The 14,681-nt window shown below is 35.3% G+C and overlaps 1 protein-coding gene across 6 annotated transcripts; it reads left to right on the plus strand.

The window, feature by feature from the left end:
- Positions 1-82: 82 nt before the first annotated feature.
- LOC306866901 (tumor susceptibility gene 101 protein-like) lies at positions 83-14,670 on the plus strand. Of its 6 annotated transcripts, XM_079412331.1 has the most exons (12): positions 97-154; positions 389-436; positions 2,773-2,860; positions 2,927-2,992; positions 3,063-3,226; positions 3,323-3,449; positions 6,992-7,049; positions 7,185-7,276; positions 12,234-12,436; positions 12,535-12,774; positions 12,903-13,027; positions 14,110-14,171. In XM_079412331.1, exons 2-11 carry the CDS (start codon positions 395-397, stop codon positions 12,990-12,992), a joined length of 1,170 nt encoding a protein of 389 aa, XP_079268457.1. In that variant the 5' UTR covers positions 97-154; positions 389-394; the 3' UTR covers positions 12,993-13,027; positions 14,110-14,171. The 6 variants fall into 6 exon arrangements, with proteins under 6 accessions (XP_079268454.1, XP_079268456.1, XP_079268453.1 ...); XM_079412328.1 differs by having other exon boundaries at positions 83-154; positions 358-436; positions 12,903-14,670; XM_079412330.1 differs by having other exon boundaries at positions 86-436; positions 14,110-14,178.
- The last annotated feature ends 11 nt before the right edge of the window (positions 14,671-14,681 follow it).

Genomic DNA, 14,681 nt, shown 5'->3' on the forward strand with positions numbered 1-14,681 from the left:
AATTGTAACCTATGAATGCTATGTGTGTCATTTATTATGTTAAACAGAAACTACTTGCCAGACTTTTATTTTGAAAAATCCAAACACACTTCCACCGGAAGTGAAGCTGGAGAGTGACGCTCGCATCGTCTTGTTTATCTTTCTCGAGATGAATGTTAGTCGACTTTATATTTATTGAGTTCTCATTAAGTAGCTATTATTTGGGCTATGTTAATGAGTTATTAAGGTGTTTAGCGTGTGTTTGTGTCACACAGCAGGCGTTAATACGACTGTGTAAGGCTTTGTCGGAGTGTTTGGCCTGAACTCACACACATAACGTTATATATTTCATATTTCACACATTCCTTTATTTCTCAGGAGTTTAGTGTCTTTATTTATATCTGTGTAGTAAATCATGGCTGTTGTCAACGAAGGAGCTCTTAAAAAGATGCTGAAGGTCAGTATCGTGCCTTTACTTGTATTGATTGGGGAAGAATATAATGAGCATTTAATATTACTATATATATATATATATATATATATATATATATATATATATATATACAGTAGGCAGGTTATTTGTCTGTGTTTATATACTGAGATATTTGTCATGTAGGATTTGGGTGATTTCATATTTAGACAGCTATAGAAGAATTCATATGTTCACTTTTTTATATATTTAACATACAGATCTCAGCTTAAGTTGTGCTTCAGTTTCTATTCTATCAGTTTAAATAGTTTGTTTTGATAATATATTATGTTAGGCCTATATTATAGACTCAAAAACAAGGTCAATTATTTATCAGGTGTTTGACTTTGAGTCTCTTGCTCATCAAGGCTGTATTTATTTCAAAAATACAGAAAAAACAGTGATATAGTGAAATATTATTGCAATTTCTAATATTGGTTTCCTATTTTAATACCTATACTTTAAGATTTCCTGTGATCAAAGCTGTATTTTCAGCATCATTACTCCAGCAGTGTCCCATGATCCTTCAGAAATCATTATAATATGCTGATTTATTATCAGTGTTGAAACTGTTCTGCTGCTTAATATTTTTTTGGAACCTGTTTCTTTTTTCTTTGATTCTTTGATTAATAAAAAGTTTCAAAGAACAGCATTTATTCAAAATAGAAATATTTTGTCTTTATCAATTTTATCCATTTAACACATCCTTGCTGAATAAATTTGATACATTTTATCTAACTTTAAACTTTTTTAAAAGCATCTTTAAAAAAGAAAGAAACAAAATTTCTGACCCCAAACTTTTGAATAGTTTATATTGTAACACAACATCTCTATTTTGACTAAACGCTGTTCTTTTTAACTTTTTATTTAAAAAAAATGTCACGGTCCCAAAAAATACAGTATATATATAAAAAAAGCAGTACAACTGTTTCCAACATTGATTAAAAATCAGCATATTAGGATCATGTGACACTGAAAATACTGCTTTGCTTCACAGGAATTAATTACATTTTAAAGGATATTAAAATAGAAAACATTTATTTTAAATTGCAATAATATTTCACAATATTGCTTTGTGAAATAATATTAAATATTTTTTATCAAATAGATACAGCCTTGATGCGCATAAGAAACTTCTTTAAAAAAACATTATTGATCCAAACTTTTGAACTGCAGTAAAAATGTGTTCTTAGATAACCTAAAATGTACATCATTTAGTTACATCAAGGGTCAAATCAAATATAAACAGCACATTAAAGTTAAAAGTTACACACTTTATTTGTCTGCATTCTGTACAGGTCTGATATAAAGTATAAAGAATGCTTTTGCACAGGTGCCAGAAATGTCCGTCCAAAAGATAATTTTTTTTTTCAAATTTCCTTAAATACATTTTTAAGAATTCTGCAGATACCTTGTAAACTCTTTCCTTGATATTCGTTCATATTTGTGCATTTAAATTTTTTTTAATTGACATTTATGGTCTTTATTTTATTTGGGCTAGTTAAATTAATTTTCGGGCTACCAAAATCTGAAGAGTACCTGCCCGAAGGGCTACCAGGGATTTAGAAATTCTGCGAGCCCTCATCTTGATTGAATATATTTTCATACAATTGTGATGAATACATAAGGAATTATAAATAAGAATTTTAAAATATTAAGAATATTATTTACTTAAAGAAATTAGCTTTTAACATGTTTTGTATATTCTTATTTTTGTTAATGTAAAAATAATTATGAAGTATATTTGTACCATATATTTCAAATACGCAATGCTATTTTAGTATTACTTATATGCTGTATTATAGTATTAATTAATATTTTGAATTAGCTTTTATTTTATATTTTCAGTTTTTATTGTCATTTTGTTTAGATTTTTTCATTGTTTTTATTATTATTGTTAAGCTTTATTTTAGTTTTAGTTATTTATTGATTTTATACTTTGACTTCAGCTTATTTGAGTTAATTGCAAAGGCTAAAATTTTAATATTTGTTAAAATTCGGTTTATCTACTGTATTTGGCAGCTTCGTTGTCTGTATTTATATAAGACGTACTAAACAGTTGTCATACTGGATTTTGGGGATTTCATATGTTTTCAAAGTCAAAATAATTATATTAATATTTTATAATAACTTTAATAACACAAGCACAATTTTTTATGTATAAAACAAAACGGATTATTATCAAATGCACATTTTAATAATTTGATATGTCATGTTGATTCAATATATGTTCATTAATTTCATTGTAATAAGGCTTTTATAATGGAGACAGTAGTTTTTTGGGTGGGGTTATTTATATAAGTGTATTATTTTTTATATTCCAGCAATACAAATACAGAGATCTCACTGTCCGAGAGATAACAAACGTCATCTCTCAGTACAAAGACCTCAAACCTGTTATGGATGCGTACGGTAAGACTCTCTCATCCTGTCTGTGTTTCTTTGTGTTTTCCGTGATAACTGATGTTTCCCTCACAGTGTTTAATGACGGGTCATCCAGAGACTTGATGAGCCTCACAGGAACTGTTCCAGTTAGTTATAGAGGTGAGTTAGAGAACTGTTTATAGTGTTATAGATAAAGGAAGCATAACCATGCATGTTTTTCCTGTTTCAGGGAATGTGTACAATATTCCCGTGTGCTTGTGGCTGCTGGATACGTACCCCTACAATCCTCCTATATGCTTTGTGAAGCCCACCAGTGCGATGATGATCAAGACCGGCAAACACATCGACGCCAACGGCAAGATCTACCTGCCATACCTGCACGAATGGAAACATGTACGACTCTTCATTCTAATATCAAGATTTTTCCTCATGTCTCATAGAATGAAAAGATGATGTTTTATGCTGTTTTCTTTCCTCCTGGCCCCTCAGCCGCAGTCAGATCTGTACGGGCTCATCCAGGTCATGATTGTGGTGTTTGGTGAGGAGCCGCCCGTTTTCTCCAGACCCACCACACAACCTCCTTACCAGGCCTTCCAAGCAGCCGGACCCCCGAACCGTAAGCAGCTTTTTCACAATACAACTGACAAGAATTATCCATGAGATATGGACAGTTTAAAATACAATTGTATGTATATATCAATGTTATTTTTGTATTATTTATATAATGTTATAGTATTTAAATTTTGAATAAAAAAATTATTTTTATATTTTCGGTTTTCATTTTACTTTACGATTTGAGTAATTTTTGTTGTTTTTGTCATTTTTATATGGCTTTTGTCATCGTTTTTATACTTATAATCAAGTATTTTAAAAATGATTTTAATATTTAACTGAAATTAACTGTAATACTTTAGTTAAAAGCAACACTGTTATTGTATTGCATTGTATTTGTGTGTGTGTGTGTGTGTGTGTGTGTGTGTGTGTATATATATATACAGTCATGGCCAAAAATACCCTTGGTAAATATGATCAAAGAAGGCTGTGAAGATTAATCTGCATTGTTAATCCTTTTGATCTTTTATTTAAACAATTCACAAAAATCTAACCTTTCATTGGATAATAAGAATTTAAAATATCACAATGAAATAAATGTTTTTCTCTAATACACATTGGACACAATTAACGGCACCCTTTCATTCAATACTTTTTGAAACCTCCATTTGCCAGTTTAACAGCTCTAAATCTTCTCCTATAATGCCTGATGAGGTTAGAGAACACCTGACAAGAGATTAGAGGCCATTCCTTCATCCAGAATCACTCCAGATCCTTCAGATTCACAGCTCCATGATGGTGCTTCTTCTCTTCAGTTCACCTCACTCATTTTCTACAGGGTTCAGGTCAGAGGACTGGAATGGCCAGCAGAAGCTTGGTTTTGTGCTCAGTGACCCATTTTTGTGTTGTTTTTGAGGTTTATGTTTGGATTATTGTACGGTTGGAAGATCCAAACATGGCTCATTATAAGATTTCTAACAGAGTCAGTCACTTATTGATTTTTTATCTGTTGGTATTTGATAGAATCTATGATGTCATGTGTCTAAACAAGATGTCCAGGACCTTCAGCAGAAATATAGGCCCACAACATCAAAAATACAGCAGTATATATATTTTTTTTAAAATATCGATATTCCGTTTTATAATAATACAGTATCACCAAACAAAATATCGCGATACTCACGTGTATCGATATTTTCTTACACCCCTAGTACGTTTTACCCTGTGTTCACCAAACCCATCTTGAGTGTTTGCTGCTAAAAAGCTCATTTTTTAGTTTCATCTGACCATAGAAGCCAGTCCCATTTGAAGTTCCAGTCGTGTCTGATAACTGAATATGCCGGAGTTTGTTTTTGGATGAGCTAGGAGAATTTTTCTTGAAACCCTCCCAAAACAACATGTGGTGATGTAGGTGCTGTTTGACCATTTAAAAAAAAAAGTTTTCTGATCCTGACTCAACTATTTTCTGCAATTCTCCAGCTGTGGTCTTTGAAGAGTCTTTAGCCACTCAAACTCTCCTCCTCACCGTGCATTAGGACGATATAGACACACGTCTTCCAGGCAGTTTCATAACATTTTCTGTTGATTGGAAATTCTTAATTATTGCCCTGATGGTGGAAATGGGGATTTTCACTGCTCTAGCTTTTTTCTTAAAGCCACTTCACTAATTTGTGAAGCTCAATTATCTTTTTCTGCACATCAGAAATATATTCTTTGTTTTTTCTCATTGTGATGGATGAGTAAGGGATATATATATATATATACACACAGAGTTTTGACTTTTAGTTTTAGTTACCTTTTCTTATTTGTAAGTCGCTTTGGATAAAAGCGTCTGCTAAATGATTAAAAGTAAAGTAAAAGTATATATGTATACAAAAGAAAGCGATTAGGATTGTTAAAAGGGTTGATTATTACGAACCAACAAATAAATTGTTTATTAATTTGCATGCATTAAAATTTGTAGATTTAGTTGATTTATATACTTTACAGTTAATGTGCAAAGCTTATAATAATTTACTTCCGAATTGTATTCAGAGGCTGTTCAAAATAAGAGAAAGTCAGTGTAATTTAAGAGGATTGTACATGTTCAAAAAAGTAAGGGCAAGAACTAATGCAAAAAGTAGGTGCTTATCTGTTAAAGGGGTACATCTATGGAATAAATGCGATAAGGAACTAAAAGTATGTAATTCACTTTGCCAATTTAATAAAATGTATAAAAATAAGGTAATAAACAATTATATGACTCAGTATTAATAAATTGGGGTTGTACTGTTAAAAAAGTTTAGTAATAGCTGGAGTGTGTATTTTTATGTTTGTTTTGAATTATGTTTGTACATTTTGGGAAATGTTTTTGTAATATTGTTTATTTTGTGTTATTTAACTTAGTGTCACCCATTCAGTTGATTTTGTATAAAGGGTAGTTATAATAAGCAAGGCTTCTGCCTACACCTTTTTCAGTAACTATGCATTTTGATTTATTTTGTGAAAATTTGTCTGTGAGGACCGGAATAAAATTATTATTGATATTGTTGTTGCAGTGTCCTTAAATGACACTTCACTATGAATATATAACTGATCAAATCGAATGCCTAGTTGCTTGATTTTAGGTTTTTTTTTTTTTTTTTTTTTTTGATTGACTTTGTACCTTCAAATAATACAAAAAAATTATTATTCTTTAAAAAGTTTTTTTTTAAATAAACAAGATTTTTTTTTTAGTAAAACATGATGTGAGCTTAATGGGAACAGGGGTGTGCTTAAAGGGTACACAAATGTACCCAGTAAGCACAGCCAGACGTTTTGCATTTAATGATCTATATCTTAATCAAAATTCTTTTGTCATTTAAAATAAAGTTAAATATTTTTATGTGAGGGATTGATATTTTATTTTAACAACTTTTTGTACTGAAATCAATATCTTGTGCACTAAAAATGTCTCAATGTAGATTTTGGTGAGCTTAATAGGTACGTTTACCCTATTTCCTAATGATATTTCCCCCCATTATAAATTCTTATCCAATGAAAGGTTAGATTTTTGTGAATTGTTTAAATAAAAGATCAAAAGGATTAACAGCGCAAATAAATTTTCACAGCCTTCTATGATCTTATTTACCAAGGGTGCCAATATTTTTGGCCATGACTATGTATATAAATATATATTCATAAATGTTTGGTAATTAATATTTGGGGTATTATCAGAAAATAATGTCAGTGCAAAAAATCTTAATACTAAAAATAGAGTTAATTTTAATGTTTTTATTTTTTTATTTTACAAAATTGAATTGCTTATTTTTTCTTTTGGTTTTGGCAGTAGGACAGAGACATTTCTTGACAAGGAGAAACTGTATGTCCTTATAGAAGACATTGTTGTAAAACAGAAACTTTATAATATGTTAAGAGGATATTATGTCCACATATTTTGGGCACTGAAAATGTTGACTTTCATGGGACTTAATTTTTATCTCAGATTGCTCATATATTAAATAAGCTTTTCATGATCAATTAACCAATCCCAATGTTCAAAGTAATACCTGTTTTAAACAGCAGATGTCTCCCTGCACCAGCAGTTCATTTATAAGTGTTTGTTTTGTGTCTTGCTCCTCCTTCCAGAGTCCTATATGCCAGGAATGCCAGCCGTATCTCCCTACGGGCCCAACCCAAACCCCTGGTAATGGCTCCTTCAGTCTGACCAAAGATCACATGCAACAGTCTGATAAACATGTTTAACACTTTGTATAAGAAACCTGTGTTGTAATTACAGAGCATGATTTATTGGTTATGTAATGATTTGTGTCTGCTCCAGTTACCCAGGTTACCCTTACCCAGGAGGCAATGCTTATCCTGCCACAGGCGGTCCAGCACATTACACTTCCCAGACTCCTGTCACTACTGTGGGTGAGTTGGCATGTTTGCCTTTGGCTCAGTTTTATAGTTACACTACATCTTATCGTGATGGGGCAGTCGTGGCCTAATTGATAGAGAGTTGGACTTGTAACCTGTAGGTCGTGGGTTGAGTCTCAGGTCCGGCAGGGATTGTAGGTGGGGGGAGTGAATAACTAACACGCTCTCCACCCTCAATACCACGACTGAGGTGAAACCCCCAACTGCTCCCCGGGCGCCGCAGCATTGGCTGCCCACTGCTCCGGGTGTATGTTCACTACTGAGTGTACACTGGGATGGGTTAAATGCAGAGCACAAATTCTGAGCATGGGTCACCATACTTGGGCCACACACTTCCCTTCCCTTTCATATACAATTATACTGAAAATCGCAGTAATCCTGCAATAAGCAATGTGGATTCCATTTTCAGTCCCAGGTTGTAGGCCCGAGATCTCATTTTTCAGGTTTGTTCTTAGCCCTCTTTCCATCTGAATTGGCCAAATTTAATTTGCATCTGTATGGATGTGAATTTGCAATGTTCTGTCTAAATCTCAGTCTGAATTCTTTTGAAGTTGCAACACTGAGTTGGCAGTACTCAGTTTGAATCAGAGTCATTAAATATGAACCTGGGTTAATCTAAATCAGCTGAATTCATTTGAACTGGCAATGTTCAGTCAGTTGATCTGAATCAGCAATACTAAATCTGAGTCACAGTTAAACTGAACTGCTAGAATTTATTTTGAATTTATTTAAATTGGCAACAATTCAGGTTTATCTAAATTGACTGCATTCAGTATGAGTATGAGTTAATCTAAATTAAAGTGCCCCTATTATGGATTTTGAATTAATTAGAATTGGTAGCATTTATTCTGAATTTGGGTTATGTGAATTGGTAGCCTTTACTCTGTTATGAATATGAGTTACTCTTACAACATTCTGTCTGAAGTGGAGTTAATCTGAATTGGTAACATGTACAGAATGCTTATACTATATTCAGTCATTCTTTAACTAGACTTTCACTCAGTTGTCAAGAGTGTATCACAGTCTTGAGAGTCTAGATCTAAAATAAGAAAGCAAATTGGACAAGACACAGATGACACGACACGGCGTGTTAATGTCATACTCATAAAAGCACACTCTACAATATTCACTCCACCCGTCTGTGTCTGCTCTGTCGTGACCCTGACCTCTGGTCTTCAGCCTAGCTGTGTGTCTGCTTTATAGTGACCTCGTTGGACTGCGCTGAAAGGTTGGGTCTGTAACTAGATTCTGAGCTGCTAAAGGTCAAAGGACTTCATCCCGTTTGACAGAGAGAGTGCTGGGTATATTTAGAGTGGCAGGAGAGGGAAGAGGATCTCAGTCCTCATCATTAGGTTTGAACCATGACATTAACTACAGTGCTATGCAGAACGTGTGAGTCTGTAATCACTCCTGTTTCAGCCGAGCTGCTCGCAGACAGCAGACGTTCTCAGGGGCAAAATTGATGTAATATGGGGAAACAAATTCACAGTAGAATATTGAAAATTAAAACATAAAAACATTTTTATTTTGCATATTTTTTTATTAGTAGCCAGACTTTATGGGTTTTTCAGTAGGGTTTTTTCAATAGAAACAATAAAAACAATTTAATCATAAAATTAGTATTATATCACATTAATAAGTGCAGTTGCTAATAATATTACATGTTTATTTCTTGGCAATGCACATCCAGCACAGAACTTGAGTTGGGAAGCGTGATATTTTATAATAGTGATTTTATGATCTCAAAATACAAAGCAAAGAAGTGGAAATAAATGACTAAGCCAATAAGTGCTCCTCTGCTGCCATCTACTGGTTATAGTGGTAATTTGATGTCTTTTTAAAAATATTTTGGTCATCCCATTAAAATAATAAAAATAAATTGATAATTTTTATAGTTTTAAAGTGCTGGAAATAGTTGTGTGAAATACTTGAAAGCCATTGAAAAGTGCTTGAATTTCTCTCTCAAAAGGTTGTACAAACCGTGAAATAAATAATGTAATAACGTTTAACTGTTTCTGCTACAACACCATTTTTATAGTTAGCATATATAGTTAGGGGTTATATGGTTATAGTTAGTTAACTTCTGGTTTTCTACGTCAGCTATGTATATACAATATCTCACAAAAGTGAGTACACCCCTCACGTTTCAGCAAAAATGTTTGTATATCTTCTCAAGGGACAATACCACACAAATGCAACTTTGATATATTTTAGAGTAGTCAATGTGCAACTTGTATAGAAGTATAAATTTACTGTCCTCTAAATATAACTCAACATATAGCCATTATTGTCCAAATAACTGGCAACAAAAATTAGTACACCCTAAGTGAACATGTCAATATTTTGTAGGGGCACCATTGTTATCTAGCACTGCCTTAATCCTCCTGGGCATGGAATTCACCAGAGCTTCACAGGTTGTTGCTGGGATCCTCTTCCACTCCTCCATGACATCACGGAGCTGCACAGGTTGTTGCTGGGATCCTCTTCTACTCCTCCATAATGACATCACGGAGCTGCTGGATGTTAGACACATGGTGCTTCTCCACCTTCCGCTTGAGGATGTCCCACATGTGCTCAATAGTGTTCAGGTCTGGAGACATACTTGGCCACTCCTTCACCTTCAGCTTCATCAGCAAGGCAGTGTGTTTGGGGTCGTTATTATGCTGGAAAACTGCTGTTCAGCACAGTTTCTGAAGGGAGGGCATCATCTTTTGCTTCAGAATGTCACAGTACATGTTGGAATCCATGTTCCCTCAAAGAACCGCAGCTCGCCAGTACAAGCAGCACTCATGCAGCCCCAGACCATGATGCTACCACCACCATGCTTGACTGTAGGCAAGGCACAATTTTCTCGGTACTCCTCACCAGGGCATCACCACACATGCTGGACAGCATCTGAGCCAAACAAGTTTATCTGAGTCTCATCAGACCACAGGACATGGTTCCAGTAATTCATCTTCTTGGCCAGGTTGTCTTCAGCAAACTGTTTGCAGGTTTTTTGTGAGCCAGCTTCAGAAGAGGCTTCCTTCTGGGACGACGGCCATGCAAACCGACTTGTTGCAGTGTGTGGCGTATGGTCTGAGCACTGACAAGCTGACCTTTCACTTCTGCAACCTCTAAAGCAATGCTGGCAGCACTCATGCGTCTGTTTTTTGAAGCCAGCTTCTGCACCTGTTCCGAGTGTCTTGTAAAACCTCTGTATGAGCCTGGCCATTGTACTGTAACTCAGTTCCAGGCTGTTACCGAACTTCTTATAGCCTCGGCCATCTTTGTGGCCGAGGCTATAAGAGAGCAACAATTCTAATTCTCAAATCCTCAGAGAGTTTGTTGCCACGAGGTGCCATGTTGAACATTCAGTGGTCAGTATGAGAGAATTGTATTTTAACTGCTCTAAAACAAGATACACATTTGTATGGTCCTGTCAAGCAGACAAAAACATGAACATGATGAATAGGACATGCTATACAAGTTGCACATTGACTACTCTAAAATATATCCAAGTTTAATTTCTATAGTATTGTCCCTTGAAAATATATACTAAAATGATTACCGAAATGTGAGGGGTGTACTCACTTTTGTGAGATACTGTATGTACGTTTGCTAAAAAGTATCTATGGATTTACACAACAAGCACACAATCTGAACGACTGTTCAAAACTAACATGTTGATATTGTCCGGTGTTACGATGTTTCCAGCCGCACTGAACACTCGTTCAGATTGTGTGCTTGTTGCGCAAATCCATAGATGCTTTTTAGCAAACGTGGCTAAGAGAGGGTATCTTGCCTCAGTAGCTATGTTTCCATCCACCTATTTTTATGCACATTTTGGAATATCGCATAAAAAAAACGCTGGATGGAAACACCAAGATGCACATAAATTCTAAAAATGCACATAAAAAACTTATGCACACAATTGAATAGGATAAACTTTTTATCCAATAAGAAAAAATGTGCATAAACTGCAATGGAAACACATTTACTGAATAAATTCCACCATGCGCATTGAAAAAGTCAAGTGACTTTGCACGATGGGACGGGATAACTTGACTAACCAGCGGACCGATCTCGTTCATAGCATCTGAAATGTTTTTGGTCATTCTGAAATGCCCGAGCAAAGCCTGTCATCAAAGTATTTCTGCATAATTGTCATATACGACTGCGTTCCCGAACAGCAGGCATCCACCTCTGAAAGCAATGATCAATTGCATCCTCTCGCAAATAGCACATTAACTCCTTGTCTGCACGCACTCTCTTTGGAATAGGAATCGCAGTCTACGTTGCCACATTTCTTGTTAGCATCTTCCATTTATCGCTGTCTCGTTTGCATTTGGCCAGTTTGGAGAAAGCCTCACCAATACCTACCTGACAAGCCAGGCATTTGCAATCAGGGGAATTTGAAGACACTTGTACAAACGTGGATGTGTGCCATAAATGGAGATGGCTCTTGTAGTAGTCTTATAGATGACTCCAGATCGGCGATATAATATTTGGTTTTCCCAAGCAGGTCCACCGCTCAACACAAAATTAATTTGCTGAATGCAGAATAAACTGGAATTTGCCGTGCTCAAACTAAAGCTGTGTATGGCGTTTCAGGTAATTTGTGATAGTGTCTAAATAAAACAATTTACAGCTAAATGGTATATGCTATAAATACCGAAATCTATTGCAACTGTTACTATTATTACACTTGTATACAAAACTTTATTTTATGCTTGTTATGGACGTCACATGCATTACTGCCGGAGGCAATCAACCACCGGGGGGACGCGGTTGTTATGGCGACCGTCACAGCCCCAACGTCAGCGCTGTTCAGTTTATATCAGAGACTTCTGTGCAGAATGCTTCTCACTGGATCTCGCAGCACTGTGCTGTAACATTGTTTTCATTGACCATTTTGCTTTTAATTCCCCAAATCACTGGCAATAAATTTGTCTTTGTCTTCTACTTCCAGGTCCAAGTCGTGATGGTACCATCGGTGAGGACACCATCCGAGCATCGCTGATCTCAGCCGTGAGCGATAAACTGCGCTGGAGAATGAAAGAGGAGATGGATAGAGCGCAAGCCGAGCTGGACGCCCTGAAGAGAACTGAGGAAGACCTGAAGAAAGGACACCAGAAGCTGGAAGACATGGTGTCCCGTCTGGACCAGGAAGTGGTAAGAACATTTGCTATTGCTCTATAGGTTGTTCTCCATTGAGATCACACTGTTTTTGAAGAAGCATGATGTTAGATGTGTTTTTGTGCCAATCTTAGGCTGAGGTGGACAGAAACATTGAGCTTCTCAAGAAGAAGGACGAGGAACTGAGCGAAGCTCTGGAGAAGATGGAGAACCAGTCGGAAAACAACGACATTGATGATGTGATCATCCCAACAGCCCCCCTCTACAAGCAGATCCTGAACCTGTACGCAGAGGAGAACGCCATAGAGGACACCATCTTTTACCTGGGAGAAGCCCTTCGTAGAGGAGTTATCGACATGGAGGTCTTCCTCAAGGTTTGTTCGTCCCTCTATTTCTGTTTTCAGAGAACAATGCAAGTTTTGGCACAAACTTGGCATTTATTGTACTATTTTAGTTATATTATGTTTGACATCCCCATTCGTCATGTTTTTTTTGTCCTCAGCATGTGCGTCTGCTGTCCCGCAAGCAGTTCCAGCTGCGAGCGCTCATGCAGAAAGCACGAAAGACGGCCGGACTCAGTGACCTTTACTGATCCCGCATTCCAGCCTCGGATCTAGTCGCTCTGTGGTATGTCAGTAGGAGTTCAGCTGTTTATGATCTTTTAATTCTGTGAGAGTTTTAGCTACTGTACCTGACTTCATTTTCTTGATTTGGAAAAGGCAAATATTGTACGATATTTGACCGCTAAAAGGTAAAAACTAGACCGGAGCATTAGAAGTAAATGAGACGTCATAGACTTTTTGTTCCTTCTTTCAGTTGAGCTTCTCGTGTAAAACTGGTAGGCGTTTGGGTCTTTGGCTTTAGAGACTACTGTTATTACCGTACAGAGTGAAAACTTTTAAAATGTGACGTCTGCAGGAAGTGTGAGGAAATTGCTCTCAAATGTGGATAGCAACTGCTGTTTTCATTCAGGCACTGTTACAAAGTGTTGTCATACTCCATAACTGTGAATCTCACAGGAACATTCACCTCAAAATAAAGAAAATATAAAAATATAATAAAAGATAATACAGTAATAAAAATAATCCAGGCCAAACATATTGGATTTTTTTTTTAAATATTAAAACCAGCATAAATTAAATTTAGTAAAACAGGTCAGATATTTACAATATATTTTATAATTAAATTTTTCTTTACAATGAGAATTTGAGGGGAAACGTGCATTACCACAATGCAAAAAAATCTTTATGCAAAATATTACTTTTTGATTTTGGGTGAAATATGTAATTTCTTAATGGTTTCTGTGAGATTCACCCAATTTATGGAGAACAGTGATGACTTATGGTTCCATATTTCAATTTTATGACATTTATTTTGCTGAATTATTTATCTCATTGCAATTGGGAACTATTGCTGTTCCAGATTTATTGGTATGTTGTTACAACTGTATATCATTTCGCTGTACACAAAGTTTGGTTTGCGACTAATAATATTTGAAAACTGAAAAGCTATAAACTGTTGTACTGTACATTAATTTTTTGACTTTTTATTTTTCCAAAGGTTTAAAAAATTAGCTATTCTTACCCGTTGCATTTCAGTCAGTTGTTTTAATGCACTTTTGGGATGTGAATTAGATTAAGACTTGAGTTGCTGTTTCTTAGTGAGACTTTACCCCCTTATCTGCTAATATTTGTTCTTATTTGTACCAGGCTGTAGATGATGTCGGGCAGATCAATAAAAGAACATGATCTTGAATCATGATAGATTTGTGAATGGCCAGCACCTTGCATCATGTTTTCACATCAAGTGTCCGTAATAAATAATTGGCAGGTGCCATTGATTTATTACTCAACTTGTATTTTGACCTTGAGGTATTGAACTCCAGACGGGCCTGATATTGATGCTATATAACTACATGCACCTGAAATGCTCTAGTAAACTTTTGACACAGGTTTTAGACAACATGGTCCACTATGCCAAGTTAAATTGTCGCATCAAATTCAATGCAACAATTCAAAATCATTTGTTAAACCATTCTCGAGTTACCTGTTGCTCTTAGTGTAGAAATCCTTAAAACCATTGCATTAAATTTAACGTGACAATTCAAAACGGTTCATAAAACAGTCCTTTTAAAACCGTTCCAAGTTAAATTGTTCTTCCAGCGGTTTAAAATTTGTTAAATCATTCTTGCGTTAACTGTAGCATTTAGCTAGATGTAGAAATTCAAAATTGTATGTAAAAATCAACTTTTGGGTAAATTAGTCATGTATAAAAAAAAAAA

The sequence above is a fragment of the Barbus barbus genome (genome assembly GCF_936440315.1).
Source record: "Barbus barbus genome assembly, chromosome: 48".
In the NCBI taxonomy this organism is placed as follows: domain Eukaryota; kingdom Metazoa; phylum Chordata; class Actinopteri; order Cypriniformes; family Cyprinidae; genus Barbus; species Barbus barbus.